General features: G+C 35.3%; 1 protein-coding gene and 1 long non-coding RNA gene across 4 annotated transcripts in view; one reads left to right on the forward strand and one right to left on the reverse strand.

Annotated features, from left to right (window-relative positions):
* Positions 1-2,852: 2,852 nt before the first annotated feature.
* On the forward strand, positions 2,853-7,142 carry LOC121300309. The gene is made up of 3 exons (XR_005947511.1): positions 2,853-3,234; positions 5,277-5,312; positions 6,475-7,142. It is a non-coding gene; the product is annotated as an uncharacterized LOC121300309 (long non-coding RNA).
* A 522-nt stretch (positions 7,143-7,664) lies between these two features.
* Positions 7,665-20,129, reverse strand: part of LOC121323396 (ubiquitin-like modifier-activating enzyme 6) — a 35,520-nt gene continuing 23,055 nt past the window's right edge. For 2 of the 3 annotated variants that reach the window (XM_041264461.1, XM_041264444.1), the window contains 14 exons: positions 18,901-19,006; positions 18,213-18,302; positions 18,041-18,121; positions 17,033-17,161; positions 16,830-16,881; positions 15,524-15,587; positions 15,075-15,144; positions 14,569-14,640; positions 13,339-13,462; positions 12,564-12,757; positions 10,882-11,009; positions 9,927-10,014; positions 9,705-9,799; positions 7,665-8,453 (listed from right to left, as the gene is read on the reverse strand). In XM_041264461.1, the coding sequence (XP_041120395.1) occupies positions 8,321-8,453; positions 9,705-9,799; positions 9,927-10,014; positions 10,882-11,009; positions 12,564-12,757; positions 13,339-13,462; positions 14,569-14,640; positions 15,075-15,144; positions 15,524-15,587; positions 16,830-16,881; positions 17,033-17,161; positions 18,041-18,121; positions 18,213-18,302; positions 18,901-19,006 (1,426 nt within the window). In that variant the 3' untranslated portion in view covers positions 7,665-8,320. The remainder of the gene's footprint in view (positions 8,454-9,704; positions 9,800-9,926; positions 10,015-10,881; positions 11,010-12,563; positions 12,758-13,338; positions 13,463-14,568; positions 14,641-15,074; positions 15,145-15,523; positions 15,588-16,829; positions 16,882-17,032; positions 17,162-18,040; positions 18,122-18,212; positions 18,303-18,900; positions 19,007-20,129) is intronic. The other variant, XM_041264453.1, reaches the window with a different exon arrangement.

Below are 20,129 nucleotides of genomic sequence, written 5' to 3' on the forward strand. Positions count from 1 at the left end.
TGTCATATGACTTTTTAGGATTCCAGAAGTAGCACTTTGAGATGTTGGCCTTCTATTCAGTACTGAAGTGTATTCTATATTTTCTCTGAGACCATCTGAGGGAGTGACTTCATATTTGCAGGGTTAAATGTATTCCTGACCACAACAGTAACCTTTGAACTAATATGGCTGTCAGGTATCTTTATGTTTCTAATATATAGAGATTGTACACTTTAAGTTAATGTCTTAATATTTGGTATTTATTCAGTTATACTACTGGTGTTGTCTGGTAAAAAAAAAAAAAAAAATAATAATAATTATTATTCAACTTTGTGACAGGCTGGACGTGTGTGGTGACCTTAGGCCAGAATACAGGAAGCAAAACAGAGGCAGTACTGCAGGGCAAAAGACTCGCCTTGCGCCATTTTAAATAACACAAAAATAAATAAAATATTTAAACAAACAAACACTTGCTCACAGAGCACAAAACTAAAGGTTTAAACAAAAATAATCACAAACACTAAACAATAGTTACAGTTTGTAAATAAAGTTAAAATAGTGTTAGTGTTCCACATTAAATATTAACCTTTTAACAGTCAAATTGTTTTGACTTTTGGCTAAATTGATTATATAGACCAAACTATAGTATTATATGTATTGTACATTATACAAGTTGCATAAAAATGACAGTTCAGAATAAAAAAATATATATGTTTGCAATGCAATTGCAGTGAAAAATATAATGGTAACAAAGTGCACTTAGGTTTATGTTCCTGTAATATTCTTAACTGGATATTCTGAGAAAAGGGCTTCACGAGTTGCAGTTAGGGTACCTATTTGACGTCCTACTCTGAATGATCAATGCTACACTCAACACTTTTCTTACATCCTGTTTGTTCATCTGGAGTTTGATTGAACAGTCACAGCAGTGAGCACTCGTGTTATTTAGGGTTCCTGTGGGGACTTTAATGGCAGTAATCAAGTTTTCTTTCTGACTTGTAATAGCCTGAAACATGAACTCTGTGTTCACTTTCCCTCTTAAAGCTGCAGTGTTCACAGGTATCACATATCATTGTCTGTTCTCTGTTTATTTCTATAGTTTATATCATCGATCCAACTGTGCATTCTTTTCTTTTTTTCTTCAAAATTTTAGCTCATGGATATTTGAAACTGAGGTGGAACATACCCAGAAATGCTCTTTCCTTTAAGTACTTTTAAGAGTTGAATAATACTTGTTAGTGGAGGGTGAACCACCAGTTCTGGTATACATTATATATGTTAAAAACACCCACACATCCTTTTGTGTGCACATGTTAACAGCATTTAAAGAGCATGTCACCTGCTTTCTTAGCTTTGTTCACCCACAAAATTATTATAAACACAGACAATGAATAGCACTGTTTGTTTGGTTAAAAAAAAAAAAAAAAAACTTACTAGTACTGTATCTTTATTGTCTTTTTTATTATATTGCTATATGCAAACAAAACAGTTTTTAAATGACTATAGTGTGCAACATATTTTATGTTCTGCAAATACATACAAAAACAATGTGAACAAAACTACAGTTTTGTACAGTGTATTACCATTATGTTCTATGCTACAACAAATGAAAACAGTTCTTAATAAAAATTGTTTACTGTAGTGTGTATTACCACAAATAAATAGTATACTGTACTATATATTAACAAAAATAATAAGTGTACATTAACTTCTGCAGTGTAGGCAAAGGGAATGAAAAACATAATCAGGTGTCAGGATTTTGCCTTGCACATGGGCAATTGCTGACATCCAAAAACTTTGCACCTTCTCTTACAAGGTGCAGACCATTGTAGAAGCTAGTAATTAAGAGCACACACCTTCAGAGACCAGTCGTTGGCCTCGTGGTTGCTGTGGTACACTTCCTGGTGAGGCAATGCTTGGCAGTTGGTGAGGATAGGCAGGAAAACCTAGAAGACTGAGAAGACGCTGAATATTCAAACCCAGGGTCACTTTGTTTGGGATGCCGGGGGAGGTGGTGATATGGCGATATCGTCTCACTCCACAGGGCATCCATCCTAGCTGAATCTCTCCCTTTCATCACCTGGTTGTCTGTCCTGGAAACACCGACAGGATTGACTTTCTCCACTAGAGGACCGTATGGGCTCTGGTAGAGTAACTGATGCTGGCTGAGGCTTTTCCAAATAACTACATTTCATGCTGAGTGACCTCAGCCATAAGGACTCTCAGCTCCTTCCCAGAAAACCTTTTCTGTGTGCCAAGAGGACTTTGCTGCCTTTCCTCTGACATATGTTTTTGTTTTAGAGCCTACTGCTCTCTGTACTCCTAACTCACCTCACCTCACCTCTGTGCTGTAAGTGCAGCCGCTAAACAGCCCGGTGCACAGGCGGCACTCATTGCGACCCTTGTTATCATGATTGCAGATCATCATTTGCACATATCGAGTAATTTGCATTGCTCTTAAGCTTATATAGGCTGCAGTGCAAAATAGTTGCCTGGCTGCTAGGCAATTTGGATTTTTCAGCCACAATTGTTTGGACTACGCCTATCCTTACATCAGCCCTGATGTATCCTATTTCCCTTTTATTGGCTTGTGATGTTTTCATAGACAATTGACTTATACTTTTCCACTACGTATATACCATGGAAGAAGTGGCGTGTGAACATTTCTCTCCCCTTGGTAACACTACACTTCCTATATGTTTGGTTGTTTGCTTTCTGCCTTTCAGTCAGAAGTATGTAGGAACACAATAATGTTCCCATTCTTTTCCTGACAGCTTACTATAGAAAACTAGTCCTCTTGGGCAAGGTATCCCTACATTGTATTGGTAGTTTGTTGGGGAAAAAAAAAAAAAAAAAAAACTAGGAATAAACGCTGCTTAATGAAGGCACAAGTATAAAGATGGTGTGTACTTCATGGATATTGTTTCAAGATCCTTATTCTTTTTTTAGAAGGAACTATTTTTTTGTGGTTTATTGCTGTGTAATGTTTAGTGTTAATTTGAAGTGTGATATGAATTGAATTTTCAGGCAAAGTGAATATATGTAATGGCCCTAAACTGGCCAGTCCAGATTTTTGTTTCAACCATCCAACTTATTTGAACCAATTAGTAGTTAATAATTATAAGCATTATTAAACCATTAGGGGTTACATATTTCTATGAGTCACATTTAGAATCCCTTATACATAACTGTGCATTCTTAACTTTTTTTTTCCTTTTCTAGAACTTGTCAAAAAAAAAAATCAGAATTTGAAGGGTAAGTTAGTTTATTTGTCTGAAACAATTTCAGTAGTCTTTATGCAGACAAGGAAAACTGGTAATGAATTATATAGTGCCTATAGAAAGTCTACACCCCCTTTCAAATTGTTCACCTTTTGTTGCCTTTAGCCTGGAATTAAAAGGCATTAAAATTGTTTTATTTTTTGTTTGTCTGTTTTGTTTTTCCCATTTCATCCTACCCCACAACTTCTAAGTGAAAATAATAGTATTGAAATTGTAGAAAATTAATCCAAAAAAAAACTGAAATAGCTTGGTTGGATAAGTGTCCACCCCCCCTTGTGATAGCAATCCTAAATTATCTCAGGTGTAACCAACCGCCTTCAAAATCACACACCAAGTGAAGTGGCCTCCACCTGTGTTAAACTGTAGTGATTCAAATTATTTCAGGATAAATTCAGCAGTTCTTGTAGGTTCCCTCTACTGGGTAGTGCATTTCAAAGCAAAGACTCAACCACGAGCACCAAGACACTTTCAAAAGAACTCCAGGACAAAGTTGTTGAAAGGCACAGATCAGGGGATGGGTATAAAAAAATATCAAAGGCCTTGAATATCCCTTGGAGCATGGTCAAGACGATTATTAAGAAGTGGAAGACTCTGCCTAGATCAGACCGTCCCTACAAACTGGATGACTGAGCAAGAAGGAGACTGATCAGAGAGGCTACCAAAAGGCCAATAGCAACTTTGCAAGAGCTACAGGCTTTTATGGCCAAGACTGGCCAAAGTGTGCATGTGACAACAATATTCCAAGCACTCCACATACGGTAGGGTGGCAAGAAGGAAGCCATTAATCAAGAATGCCCACCTTGAATCCCATTTGAAGTACGCAAAACAACACTCAGAAGATTCTGTAGCCATGTGCAAAAAGTTTTGTGGTCTGACGAAACAAAAATTGAACTTTTTAGCCTAAATGCAAAGCGTTATGTTTGGTGCAAACCCAACACAGTGCATCACCCAAAGAACACCATCCCTACTGTGAAGCATGATGGTGGCAGCATCATGTTATGGGGATGTTTCTCATCAGCAGGGACTGCGGCACTTGTTAGGATAGAAGGGAAAATGAATGGAGCAAAGTACAGAGAGGTCCTTGAGGAAAACTGCTGCCCTCTGCAAGAAAGCTGAAACTCGGATGGAAGTTCACCTTTCAGCATGACAAAGACCCAAAGCACACAGCCAAAGCTACACTGGAGTGGCTAAGGAACAAAAAGGTAAATTTCCTTGAGTGGCCCAGTCAGAACCCCTACCTAAATCCAATCGAAAATTTGTGGCACGACTTGAAGATTGCTGCCCAGCAACGCTCCTGAGGAGCTTGAACAGTTTTGTAAAGAAGAATGGTCAAATATTGCCAAATCTAGGTGTGCAAAGTTGATAGACACTTATCCCAACAGACTCACAGCTGTAATTGCTGCCAAAGGTGCTTCCACCGAGTAGTATTATCCAGTTATGATCTTTCGGTTTTGTATTTTTAATATATAGTTTTTTTCTCAATAAAAAACACTTTTTTCCCCCTTAACAGTGTGGGGTATGCTGTGCAGATAACTGGGAAAAAAATCCTCATTTAAAAGCATGAAGCTCTGAGGCACGGACACAACAAAATGTGAAAAAAGTTCAAGGGGGTGTAGACTTTCTATAGGCACTGTAGTTATTGTTAATAAATGTATGTGTGTGTATACACACACACATTTTACATGTTTTTTTTTTTTTTTTTTTCTTAAATCTTTTTGGCTCCTCAGTCAACCTGTATATTAAAAAAAAAAAGTCAAAATAGTATTTATATTTTTGAAAAAGTTGTTATCTTCTTTTGTTGATGTTTGTAAATTTTTAACTGCATAATGAAAACACCTTTTAGTTGAAAAGATTGTTATTATGAGTGTGTTGTTCAAGCTGCATTGGACTGAGATCCTACAATCGCTGTGACTAAATGTGCATAGACTTGATATGCATAGCCAACCCTGTCTTGACAGTGTTCTTGGAGAACCACCTTGTGAAAACAGCACTTTTTTTTTTTTTTTCTGTTTGCAGATGATCGTCCTCTAATCCGGTCTGTTCCAGTGCCAGGTATTAAACATGTCAATTACTGTAATGGCTATATTCTTTTCTCTTATTTCTAATGGATATTGTTCAGAAGGCCTATTAAAGGGCACAGTAACCAAGGTTTTAAAATGTTCTTACACACTGGCATTAAAACGTTCTTCCAATTCTCTTATTTTTCTTTATTTTAGTATTCCAGATTACTTTTTTTTTTTTTCAATTTGAATTACCTGAAGCCTATTTATCTTAAAGATTCACTATGTGGAGCATGTTCTAGTATCCCACCTCACTGGGAGTTTTATTAGCTGCAGACTGGATTTCTACATACCCTCTGTTACAGCGTTAATTCCTTGCTACCAAGTTCATACAGTTATAGTCAGTTTTATTTTTATATACAAGGATGGTCAATCAATGCTTAACACAAGATGACAGATCCCATTATCAATAAGATTTAATTTATAGGCTTTACCACATGTATATTTTATGTCAGCCTATATTTATATTTGCATTATCTTCATTTTAAGTAAAGCCTGGAAAACAAAATTATCTACAGAAAAATACAACTTGTAAGAAATGTACATTAATGAGAATGGTAAGAAAATGTTTTCTTTTAGACATGGGAAATATTACCCATTTAAGGTTGACAGACTTTTATGGGACAATATAACATGTTTTTACCTGTATAGCTAACTATACAGAGGGGAAAGAATCACCTACAACCACAGTTCTTGACATACTTATTTATAGTATGTGAATTGAATGCTCATGAAGGGGGAAGGGCAATGTCAGGTACTGTACATTGCTGAACCTCCACTGTCATTCAGTCCTGGTGGGTTTCTCTCAAGCAGACCTTAAATTGTTCATTTAAATATAAAATGAGGCTACTAAACTAATTTCACTTGTGACCTGTGCTTGATTTTAACCTAGGCCTCCACAAGGCGAGTCATTTAGCCACACCGTCTAGCCCCCTGGTGTACTTAACAGTAAATATCAGTCTATGTATCATGATGGTGTGAACTACGTTACTGAAAAAAAGATTTAAATATTATCGTTCAGCATTTTTTTGCACTACTGTATAAGTGCATGTATTTGTAAATACTTGAAAGCCTGTTATGTTCTAGAACCAACATAACATAAGAACATGTTTGCCTCAAGCGGTTTAAAATGTATTTATTCCCCCCCCCCCCAGACTCTGGCATTTCAGATGAGCTTTTAAAGGCATTACAGAAAAGGAGAGCTGCTATTGGAGATTATTAACAACAAGTAATGTATCTGGATGTATCAAGCTTGATGGAAATCTACACTAAACAATATCACGCTCCAAACCCAGCAATTAGTGAGAAGTGTCATGGTCAGAGCAGAACCTGTGTACTGCAGTACATAACGCCCTTTTTACTAAATGAACTTCTGAGAATCTGAATAGTAATATATATGAAATAAGGTATGTCATGTCTACTGAAATACACTAAATGGTTCAATGATCATACTCTTTGCTAAATTATCTTTAATTGCAATGCATTGTTTGAGTAAAACTGGCCTGAACAATTTGAAGAACTGTACCAATACAGGTGCAGTGCAGTAATTCATATTTTTCCAGTTTGCAGATGATTTAAATTATACAACTTTAAATAATATTATGGGAAATGTATTTGAGAAAAATGCTGTTAAATATTTATAAATTAAATAACATTTACTTGTGTGATTTATGGCAAATCATTTGCTTTTGTATATCATTCTGTTTTCACATTATAAACAAGTAAAATCTAGTTACAGTATAATCCAGGGCTTCCCAAACCAGGTCTTGGGGACCCCCTGTGTCTTCTGGTTTTCATTCCAACTGAGGTCACAGTGACTTCACTAAACCCTTAACTGAACTTGCTTAATTTGACTTTTTAAACCCTTAACTGAACTAATAATTTCCTTAATTTGACCTTTTTAATTGTTCTCAGCTCCTAAAAAGTTGTAGATTAAGTTACTTATAACATGTTATAGTTAACTTGAAATCTCAAACTGTTTAAGAGATGAAAAAAAGATGTCTAATGAAGTAAATTATTAGTTCAACTAAGTTCTGTTAAGTAAATGAGTGCTCAGTTGGAACGAAAACCAGAAGACAAATCATGTTCATATTGCAGTATATATTATGCGAAAAATATTAACCTTTAATACCAAGGTGCTAACAAACTGTCTAGCAAAGTGGAGCAAACTTTTGATCAAATCAATGAGCCGTCATCCAAGTGATGTCATATAAATAATTATATTTAAAATAGGTTCTGGATTTAAGAGTTTAGTTCTGAAAGCCACTTGTCGGTTTATATATATAATATATATATATAATAATATATATAATATATATATATATATATATATAAGGGGGTAAAACTGAGAATTAGGTATAAACTATTGCGCAATGCAGGGCCCTGGGGGAAGGGGCAGTGAAAAATACAACCCCAGGTTATATTGCCAGGTGGTGGGCACTTAATGTTCATTATGTTATGTCACTTAATTATCGTTACAAAGTTATTCTGATTCAATGTGTTGTGAGGGTTTATCCCAAACTACTGTATAACATATTAACAAAAAAAATATATTAAATAATGTACACTGGTGGCTTCTAGAAATAAAGATCAACAAAGAAAATAAGACCGGTGCTTGCCATGATCAGCTGATATCGCCACTAGTAAAATGTTCACATTAAAAAATAAAAAACAAGAATATCCCATTTTCCATTTTCAGTGTTTATTGTGAGATCACAGTTCAACATTTCTAAAAATCTTTGGTGTTCGGATGATTCAGATACAATGAATGTGAAAGACTGCACTTAAAAGTACAATGAAATATGTTTCAGGATGAACAGTTTGAACCAAGCCATTTACAAAGTGAAATCAATAAATTCATAATTTCGCAAGTCTGTTGTTAAACACACATTAAGGCAGCTGCATATAAAGCTATGCAGTAAAATATAAAAGTATTTACAGAAGAATGCTATACTGCAGTCTATATGTTAGTGGTCCTTGCCTGCAGGGTTGACAAGTGGTTCAGTTGTCCTGGCAGAAGTAGTATCTCACTGGAGGACCTGGCAAGTCTTCATCTCCATCCGTTTCAGATGCAAAAGACACAGTTAGGTCTACGTACCTCTTCTCAGAGGAGGGTTTGATGAGTTTTTGCATCCTGTAACAATAAAGGAGAAAATTGAAGACTTGAAGTATCAAAAATACCGGACATTTCCACATGTATTAAGTAAGTTTCATCGTGTACACCAGGGCTGCTAGGATCCTCCAAGTTTTATAGGGATCATTTAATAACTACCTATTAGTTGAACCTAAAGGAGGTTAAATTGGTTCCGTTAATTAATTTAGGGTATAAAGTAGAACAAAGACCAGTAAGCAATATAGTAATAAGAATAGTAAATTCATAACAACAGTAAATACTGCATACATATAATATACTTTTTTTTTTTATTTAATCAAAGTACAGTTGTATAATGTTTTGTTGTAGAAAAAAAAAATTGTATTTTTGGTTTTACAACTTAAATAAAACAATATGGGACAATCTGTATCCCAAATCGCCGCAGTGCAACCGCCACTCGTTTTTCCACCGATGTGTTTTGGCACTCCAGGAAATGTCTCAGTAAATGACAAAGACACATATACGACTCCTTAATCCAGTCATTTGGAAACCACTCAAGTCGTTCCCACCAACCTTCTGGTCGGAAGATCGCCCAAATGTTTCTATCTACCGCCATGGTACTGCATACCGTCACCACTGTATTTAGCAGTGCAGAAAAAGCAAAACTGCGTCTCCGCTGGTTTTGCAGAAAAGAGCATAGCTGCGCTTGACAAGCTCTGGATCGATTCCATACAGTACCTTCCTCCAAAAGCACAAACAAAAACACAGCCTCCATGTTCTCACACAAAACCTCACGATCGGCATGCAATGATGGCCCGAGTTCAGTGCTTTGTTTAAACAGGGAGTGCACTCACTTCAGTAATGAAAGGTGTTTGTGTACAACAAACAACCACGGTTGCCATTTGTAAATACGGTTGTCAAGCCAACTGCATTGTGTGTGTATGAGGCCAAAGTTACAAATACACTCAAATCAAAAGATAATAATCTTTGACTGAATTGAGCCCAGTTTTTATTTGAGCAGTATTTAAAACATCCTAAAATGAGCATTTAGCAAGTACAGTAGACCCTGTTCAGATTAATACTCAAATAATTGTAATCATAGCTAAAAATGCATTGACTTGCCTACCAATTAATATCTCATTTAAAAAAAAAAAAATCAGTAATAAACCTTTGTACAAAAATAAATAGATAAATAATAATAGCATGGTTCAGATTATAGATCAGACAGATTAGTAGTTACATTTTATATCGTCTTACGTAGGTTAATATTTTCATAATCTCTTCTGTACTTACGTGATCTTAAGTCTCTTGTTGTGCCCTGGCATAACTGGGACATATAACATTTTAACTCCATGTACCACCATGGTGGGCTCGATCCCATATTTTTCCTGCAAAAACAAAACAAAGTCTAAATCTGTTTTTTAACATCATCATGTAAAAACTACTAACTACAAACATTCCAGACTCAACTTTTATGGGTTGGTATTTGAATACAGTATAAATTTCAACTCTTACCCTGACAGCATTTATAAAATCTGAGAGTGTCAGATCTTCTTTCCCATAAATTGTCCATCTGTCCCAGATAGAAAAGGATATTCCATCTCTGTTGAAAAACAGGCAACTATGTTAAATTCTTGAAACAAAATACAATCAAAAATCTAAATACATATTAATAAACTTAGCCTAGTTTCTGAGTGCATTTTTCAAGCCTTATGTTTTAGTTACTGTGCTATCTTTTAATGTTAGCAAGAATTAAAACAGCATCATATATTAAAAGGTATGTTTTGGATTAATGTTTAGTCGCTGTGCAAAATTAACCTCAAAATATAACTAAATAAAAACACAAACACAAAGCAGTGGGGCAACGGATTTGGTACCATGAGTTTAATGTAATGCTATGTTGTTATAAAAATACATAAATGTCAATGTTGCACAACAGTGCTGGTTTTCAAAGCTGTAAATTAGTCTCACGTTACAAAATGCAAATGAACTAACTGTAAATTAAATACTGCTGTGTTTATTTCCAGGTTTGTAACAGACAGTCTTCTCTTTCAATAACATACTTAATTTCAAACAGAGCATGCACTCATAGCAAACGGTTGGCACTCCAACACAATAAATAAATACATAAATCTATTGCTAGGTGCAATAAACAAAAGCTACCACTGCATAAATGATCTGCTTGCATGACTGTTGGACATTCTTCTATGTAGCATTCCACTGAATGAAGCTAAATCCCTTTTCCACTCAGCCGTATGCTTTTTTTTTCTCTCTTAACTCCCAAACCCCAACTACATCTCTCTGGCGCTAATACTGCTCCCCTGTCGCTGTCATTTGTCTTCATTTTGTCTGCGGTCGATGTAGGAAGAATATCAATTTATTGTCAACTGCTTTCGAGTCGTTTTTGTTCGTAACTGAACAGACAATTTTGCTATAGCGTTGAATGTAAATTAGTCGTGATAACGCTTACCGTATCTGTGTTCTCTTCACTTCAGCTGTTTCAGTAAAAACAATAATTGGAATTGCTAGGTTAAAAAAGCAGTTTTTAAAAGAATCAAAACTGTATCCTCCAACGACTTTTATCAGCTCAAGTCCCACCTGAAATGAACCAAATGTGAAAAACAAATATCATTCTCAAGTTCAAGTCCTGCAGTGTTTACAATAAATTAATTATTTTACCTTTGCAGTATCCCACATTGTTTTGAGATCTTGTTATTCACAGAACACAGGTAAAAAAAAAAAATATTATATATATATATATATATATATATATATATATATATATATATTATATATATATATATAGAATTATATATATATATATATATATATATATATATATATATATATATATATATATATATACACATATATACTTAATGATATATATTATATATATATATATATATAAATCTAATCTGTATATATATATACACATATTTCTTTCTTTCTTTCTTTCATTTTTTTCTTCAACTTTTACTCAGGAAGATTCACTAAGAGAATTTTGTTTGAAATGTTAGTTTCTATTTTCTTTTAAAGAATAAAAAAAATAAAAAATACTTGGAAAAATAGTGTGCGGGAGTGTTTTAGATTTTTTCTTCCTCCCTCCTGAAACAATGCTGGTACTATATAAATGAGTGACGCATTGTTGGAACACAAAACCAGCACTGTTGCAGGGGAAGCATGACCTAAATACACTACGATCCTTAGAAGACTTCTGCTGGAGAAAGCTCCTGGGTAAATGTTGAGAAATACATTGCCCAGTTCATTTATGACCTGTGATGGGTTTGCAGTATGTTTCCAAAATATAACATCGATACAGACAAAAACAGGACACAGCAAAGGTAACAAAGTGTTTATTGTAAACTTTGCAGGGTGTTCTGTAACACTTTAATATATACATCCTGTGCCCAGAAAAAGAACATGGCAGTGAGACCAAGTGGCATGGTGGGTGCTCAAGTCAAGACAAAGGAGCACTCACACCAAACGTGTATTATGCACAGTTGTACTGTGATACCCAACAGTAACTAAGCCTGTGACCCAGTAAACACTTGATTGCTGCATAGTATTACCAACAGATGCTATTCCGCCGATTACCATAGCAGTTTTCTTACAAGTAATACTGATGTTTGGTTACACAGTCAAGCTCTATTATACCATCTGCTTTGCAGATTATGCATTTCTGTCTTCAAATAACATGTAAACTGAGTTGGCTGCAGATTTTAGCATAGTTGTCACGTATACCACCAATTTGTTTTAAACACTTTGCCGACACTACACATTAAACAGATGAACCTCACATCCTACTGGCACTGTTATAGTATATCTAAAGTCCTGTAAATATTACCCTCTATACAGATGTCACCTTGTGCGTAATACGAACAACTTTGTTCTAAAAACTCTTTTATAGCTAGTAATAGTAATCTAAGTTTTTGTGATTTATAAGTTAATACATGGGGTGTAGGGTTTCACTTATTATAACAAATCATTTCGCTCAGCTTTGTGGTCATCTTGTCCAAACAGCACGAGATGGCATCTCTTAAAACAACAAGAGACACTGTAAACACTCCTTATTAACAGGGTTCCAGTTTTGTTCCTAATTTAAAATCAGTCTATTCACATTTGAGCCCTTAGCAGATATTTCATTCTTACCAATCCAGACACAGCTGCAGTGGATGTTGCTATGGCAGGGATGATCTTTCCAGCAATTCTCTTGGTCTTTAGTCTGTCTGCTGCCTCTATGTTATACACCCTGGCTCGCAGGTTGGAGGCAGCTGTTATAAAGTCTATGTGTCCATTTCTGTCATCATCTTTCTCAAAGGAGACTGGCGTCATCTGGAGGTGATCTGTTGCACACATGGGGGTAAGTACATATTTCAATATTACAGGTCAATTTATCAAAAGTACTTTATTTCAGACATTTACACCATTTTTGACAGGATAATGCAATGAGTAAAAAATATATAACTTTAGCATTAAATATAATATACACTGCCTGGCACGTTTAATAGGACATATACCTGATCACAATCTTGACCCAACAAAACTGAGGAAGACAGGTGATTCTGATGTCGAATGCACTGTTCAAACTCAACAGATTGAGATCTGGGGACTGTGGTTGCTATGGAAGAAGCCTGGATTCTCAGTCAGACTCCTCAAACCGTTCATATAATGTCTTGTTTTGAAAGAATCAACTGGCAAACATTGTTGGGTGGATTTGACATGCAATTACGCTTAAGTAACCCTACCACATCTGTTTGGCCTTCAGGAATAATCAAGGGAACCAAGGCATTGCCAAAAGCAATAGTAGGCATGTCCTATAAAAGTGGCCAAGCAGTTATATACTTTATACACATACATTAAAAATGTAAAATACAAATCCACATAGTATGGCAAATCTTTACTCAAAACAAAACAATGTCTGTACCTTTTGTGACTGCAGCCACAGCGATGGCTTTTTCCAATTGACTGATGGCTTCCCTCTCTTCTTCACTACTCACTGCCAGCTTGGTCTGATCAGACTTCCTTGCACTTTCGTCTGTTTCAATCTTCTGTAGGAAAAGTTTTTTAAAAAGCATTTCGCAAAAGCTTTTCAATCCCCCTCTAGTACAATTTGATATCCTCCAGATCATTGCCCTGTCTTAAAAGGGTAGGTCTGTGTAGTATTTCAACCCACTTAACCCTCAGTCCCACTTATACCAACAACCTATCTTTTTCAATTCAAAATGCCATAAATCACATTGAAATTAGGAAATGGGGATATGTATGTACAGGCCCCATTATCTGGTACTACACTAGGTTAAATACATCTGTTTGAGCACTTAGCTATTAAGTATTTTTATATTTACTCTGACAACATGCCTATAGTGGCTATTCTTATGACTCTCTTGTGCATATATTTTGGGTTCCAGCAATGGTAACTGGAAAGTATATCACTGAATTTTGCACCAGTCTTGGTGGCCTTGAATGCAAAAACCAGGGTTGTAGGAACCGGTACAGTGCCCATGCTCTTATCAGGCAGGCCACTTGGGACTCCTATATTAAATCATTTATGGCCAGGGTCTACTACAAGCAGAGGACTGAGGTAGGCTGCAGAAAGACAGGAGCTGCGAGCTGTCAATGCAGTCTTTACAACTTCAGGTTTTAACAACTACTTTGTAAGTTCTGTTGAATTTATAAATCCAATTCACTGACACATTTCTCTCACTGTGTTTTATTTGCTTGTGTAGAAATACCAGTATTTCAAGTGTTTTTTTTTTTTTTTTTTTTTTTGTAAAAGTGACCAAATTCAGTGACATCATCACTATTGGTACGGTTGTGTGACTTTCAAAATGCTTCCTACAAGCCTGGCAGAAACACCTTTTAGCCCACAGGTATAACGAAGAACAAGAATCCCAACCAGTCATCAAAAGTTCAGCCATCAAATGTAAAATTAGTAAATTAATATATTTGTTTTAATTTCATATTGCACTATATTCAATCAGTTTAAACATCTCTTAACTGGTAATCTAACACAGCTTTGCCTACTCTTTTTAAAGTAGGCCTGTTTTTAAACAAACTGTAGAGTCCGAGTTCACAGAAAAGGTCAGAGTCTGAAGTGTAATAAACATTGAAACTACTAACACCATTAATTATAAAATCATATATGAATACCTACTTTTTCAGAAGGCTTGTATTCTGGAATCTTTACATCTGAAACTATTTGAAAGATGGTTTCATGTGACAAGTCCTGTTGAAGAAATAAGAGCCACTTAGAGCCAGTGTGTCTTTGGGAATCAGAAAGGTACTTCTTATAGGAATCAAAAGGAGAAGCCTTGACTGTGTAACAGTTTAATACAAATGTCACTTGAAAGAAAACTGTTAATACCCAAATGCTCTGGAGAACATTAAGCCACTGCTAATAAAGTCAATATTGTTCTCATGTGAAATTCAAATTGGTAATTAAAAAAACAATCATTTTACCAAAATCCCCAGTGAAACTGATCATAAGATAGAAAGACCTCATACGTACTTAAATATTCATGCGTACTTAAATATTTTCAACAGTATTATCAGTCAATATACTTTTTTCAAACATTTAGATAATGCCTGATGAGATACCGGGGTTGCGTCACTTGAACCAAGATTCAGATAAAAACAAAAGCAATATATGCAAAAGCTTACCTTTGCTGTGTAAGAGATGTTATAAACTGATGCAAAAAGTCTTGCTGCGCTCACTATAAAATTTAAGTGCCTAGACAAAACAGAGAGGTTTACAGGTTTAATTAAATGTTAATAATACAAAAAAGTAATGAAATTCACCTACCTGTTCAGTACTTTCTTTAAAACATGCATTTTGGTGACATACCCTCGGATTCTCTCAATAACCCCTTGTGCTAATTAAAGTACAGTATAGAACGAGTGGTAAATGCAGCTATGTCATGTCAAGAGTCATTCAGGGTGACAGGAAGGTCATCATTGTGATGTTACAGTTTTAGAGAGAACAACTATTATAGAAAGGCAAGGACTGTCATCCTTTCATATCAATGAGCCATGGGACAGTCGTGCTATAATGTAGAAGAGGTGAATGTTATAAGTGGATGTGGTATTGTTTATATTAATCAGTTACTTACAATGGATCAGTCATGTCAAACGATATTGGAGAAGGTGGTCTTTTTGGAGATTGCCAAAATAAGCCTGTTAATAAAAAAAATAATTTACTATATATTTTTAAATCTCACATTTAAATATTCATTTTAAAATCTTATTAACCAAATGCTTTGTGTAAACCAAAATTGTATTTTTATTTTTTATTTATACTTTTCTCTACACAAAACAATGTGAGGGAGTTACTACCGAGTTTGTCAGTAGCATCAACAAAGTCCATTGAGGGTGCAAGTATATCCAATGCCAAACAAAGAAAAACAGCACAATGAGATTCGGTTGTATAGGGAAAGCAAGAATTTCATGGTGCTAGTGGTGCTATGGCGCTATTTTTTTTTTTTTTCTTGAAAACAATCTCCAGGATTTTCAGAGACGGTGAAGTGACTGCGAATTCCCATGACAATACCCATGACAGCAGTGGAATCCAAGAGATGTTACTACTCTAAAGGGGATACAAACATAATGCGCCACGATCGACGCACTGGCAATGCTGTCAATGGAGAAACAGCTGATCCAAGAGATACCAGACTACAAGGGAACTATTAAAAAGTTTGCAGCTCTTAAATTTCGCTGGGCAAAATTAAATTATAAGTAGGTTTTACTGCTTTAGTTTATATAATTATAAATATGTTTTCATTTTTATTCATTAAAATGTATTTTTTCAGTGACATACATTGTACATTGAGTGCATTAATAGAGGATACTGAATGTACGCAGATTCATTTAGAACCCTGTTTATGGCCTCTTTGCAACTGTCTTTTTAGCTAAACCTCGAGCTCAGTCTGCAACCTCTCTGTTGTTTCCAGCCATTAGCAGACGCAGGCAGGTCGGTAACTGGCATTGCTTTATTAAACTCGTTCTCAAATCAAAACAACAATAGATATCGGTGGCAGTATTGTTTGAACTACTGAAGTGCAGTACACCACTGGATTAGAATGTAAACAAAGACACGTTCGAAACTAGTCCCTGCATGTCATCCCACTCGAGCGAGAGAACAAAAAATGATCCCACGCTAGTGGTATGTGTGTATATATATATATATTATATATATGCATGCCACTTTCCGTAAGAATGGTGCTAATTAATCACAGTAGAATTCTAATGGTAAGAAAGAATCTGTGCGAAAACGTTTTCACCATGAACATGCTTTGAGTGATTTTTTTTTTCTCCATATATATCCTTATTTCATCTTTTAAAAGGAACATCATACCAACAAATGTGTTCCTCTGTTACTTTTTTTTTTGTACAGGTTTTTAATGTAATGTGTTTACTTACTCCCATCTTTTAGCTTTGTGTCAAGAGGAAATGAATGCAGCAGTTGAACAGCCTGTAATTCAAGTTAGAGGATATTTAGGTTATGTCACATCCCATGCAGGGTATAAAACAAAGTTCTTAGGAGGCAGACTTTTTTGACCAAAATATCAATGCATATTACATTTATTACAGCATATGATACTATACATTAGGAAACAGCTTACCTTTCTTTTAAAATATTTTTCAAACTTCAATCTTGCCAGTGTAACACATTGTGACCAGTGTGTAGGTCTTCTACTGAGTAATTTGACAACCTGAAAAGATCCCTCCAAGCTCTCTCTGGACTGCATTCTCTGGAAAAATAATTCAGAAATACAGGTATAAAATATCAGTTATCTTAATATTTAAATAAGAAAGTTTGTCTGTCTCTGTTTCTTTATGCATTCAGACCCCGCAGGAACCAGTGCAACCAAACTTTGCATTGCCTCTTTCATCCTAGGTAAGGTCGAGGGCTGTGTTTGGATCCAAAATTCTGACCCCCGGGGTACTTTATTTAGTAACCCCATTGCTGGATCACTACAGTAGCCATGTAACTCAAATAATAATAATAAAAAAAAAAAAATAGCAAAAAAAAAAAATTAAAAAAAAGGGAAAGGGGTCTGAACGCATTATACAACACCCAATACGAACTTATAGGAAACCATATTGGTACCATTCCCCAATTTGTCATGCATAAAATATTGAATTTCCCCGGGCAAATCTTAACTAATCTATTCTTGTTGTATATAACACAGTAGGCAGAATGTTTCAAGTCCATAGATATACTGTTGTGTACCAGCTATACTTCTGAAGGGCTTTAAAGAGGTCACATGGGTGTTTTAAATAGAAATAAGATATACAAGTGATTCTAAATAAAAAAAATAGATTAAGTTAAGATAACTGTTGCATAACCATACGATGTTCCTCCGGCAACAGAAGACACATGTTGTTTCTGTGTTGGGGCAGATGAAACATTTATCCATTTCAGGGCAATAGAACCAATTAACTATTAAACTAACATACTAACAATTATGTTGTACTTTATTTAATACAAGCAGCCAAGGTTACAGCAAAGATACATCATAACCAAGCTATAAGAAACACTAACTCCAGACAGCTATACATAGCAATTTTTTATTTTATTTTTTACTCTGGTTAGACATAACATTTTACCACTGTATTTGTATTCTTACCTGCAGCACCTCCTCTGCAGATGAATAGATCTGCCAAAACTTGTTATAGATTGAAGGCTTGTGTGTAAAAGAACTTTCAAACTAAAAGAAAGAAAAGGGCAATTTAGATGAACTGTCTTTTAAAAATAATTTCCATTGAAGAATGTAACAAAGCAACAGAGATGAGGATTACCTTATCTCTCGCCCACTGTATTGTGTGTTCAATGACTGCTGGGAAAGATTTCAACGTACAGAAAGGAATTTCTTCTTCAGGGGGATCTCTCTTCAGAAAAATGTGTAGAATTAAGAGATTAAGTGTGCCCACAGCCACATTTGGATTAAACATATGTCCAAGCATATAGAAAACAAAGTCATTTTAAAAAGTAGAAAACAGTAGCTATAACTACTGAAAGTGTATTACATCAAAAGCATAATTTTTATTTGTGAACCAAGAAGTGTATAAAAGTAGAACGCATACTCTCTATGTTCAATAACATAGTAAAACAAATATTCATATAACGTTATTAAATGTAGACAAACATCTACCAAGATAATGACCTTCATTAGGGTAACCAGTACTCTGAGAACCTCAACATGTGGTAAAGAATGTTTAAACTAGGTTAAACTGAGTGTTTCCGAATATATACTTCACAGTATACATTCTATATACAGACTGCAGAATGAACAGAGGTATCATGACTTATATTATGACTTAATTGACCAGTTCCTTAGGTAGTCCAACAAATCACAAGTCATAACTCATGATCGTTTATGATACTCTAAAAAGTTAATAAATGCCCATACCAAGTTTAATCCCAACTGGATGACCAGTTCTTTAGATACATACAGACGAGCACACACACTAGATCCAGCAAACTTACATGGCTGTTATAAGATTCTGTCAGATTCGGTACAATGATTTCAGTGTGTCCTTTTGTTCCCATAGTCCCAGAGTCCAGCAGAGGCCTCTGGTTGGATACACTCCGGCTATAGAGTTAAAAAAACAAAATTAACAGTCAGATAAAGAAACATCTTAACATTTAATTTCTCATACAGTAATATAGGGCAAGCTAGTTACCTTTCTTTTTGTTGTAATGTTTTTTTTTTTAATTGGTAACTTGACTTTTTGGTAAAATGGGTATTTGTTCATTTTGTACTTAACATTTACCACCATGCTAAGTTAACATGCACTTTGTTGTTTATTTTCAGTTCTGTAACATGAGCGTTAAAATCATGGTGAACCATTTTCACTGAATGGACTAGAAGCATGTAAGCCACCGATTTCACTACAGATGTTGGCCACCTAAATGAAAAGCAGCTTTAACATGACTATTGTTGTGCTCTTCCAATGGTTAGCGAACTAAAAAATGTGTAATTTTGTAGGAAGCATGTTGCAGTAAAAGTATTTTTAATGTTAAAACATGACTACACTAAGGCCCTGTCCACACTATGCTTTTAAACCGGATTAAAAGTGCTAAATACAGTTAGCGTCTACAGTGCACAGTGTTTAACACCATACTCGAGAACCGGACTTGAAACCACCTCATGAGGTGGTCTCGAGTCCGGTTCTAAATTAGATGGCATCAGGTAGTGCGGTTTGTCAGAAGTGTGGACACTGTAATATTGAACTAAAAAATTTTGTTTATCCTCCAATATCCCAAAATGCTTTGTGTTGTGTTTGGCGAAATACTGGCGCTTGGAGGACTTGCTATCAGCGTACACTCCGCACTAGGTAATTTCTTATGCGTAAAAAATAAAATACCTGTCAGGACACCTCTGTTAAACTAGTCAGGGGAAAATAACAAAAGCACATCGTTAAATTGGGCGACTGCAAAAATGAAATGCGGGTTAAAAATAGGATCTGGGATGAACAATTCACGTCATTTGTCAGTTCTGTTTGAAATAAAATTAAGGGGGCCCGAATTATGCTCAGCAAGATATGAAGGTAAAACAAAAGATTGTTTTGTAATTAACAGCATTTTCCGAGTTTAATTATGAAACAGAATCAGCTCAGTTTGTTTAAAGGGATGTCACCTGATTAAAAATAAAACCCAAAAATGTCAAGCCCTACTTGTGTGTGGGTGTTCGCGTTTACTTTTTCCAAGATACT

The sequence above is a fragment of the Polyodon spathula genome, chromosome 1 (genome assembly GCF_017654505.1).
Source record: "Polyodon spathula isolate WHYD16114869_AA chromosome 1, ASM1765450v1, whole genome shotgun sequence".
Lineage (NCBI taxonomy): Eukaryota > Metazoa > Chordata > Actinopteri > Acipenseriformes > Polyodontidae > Polyodon > Polyodon spathula.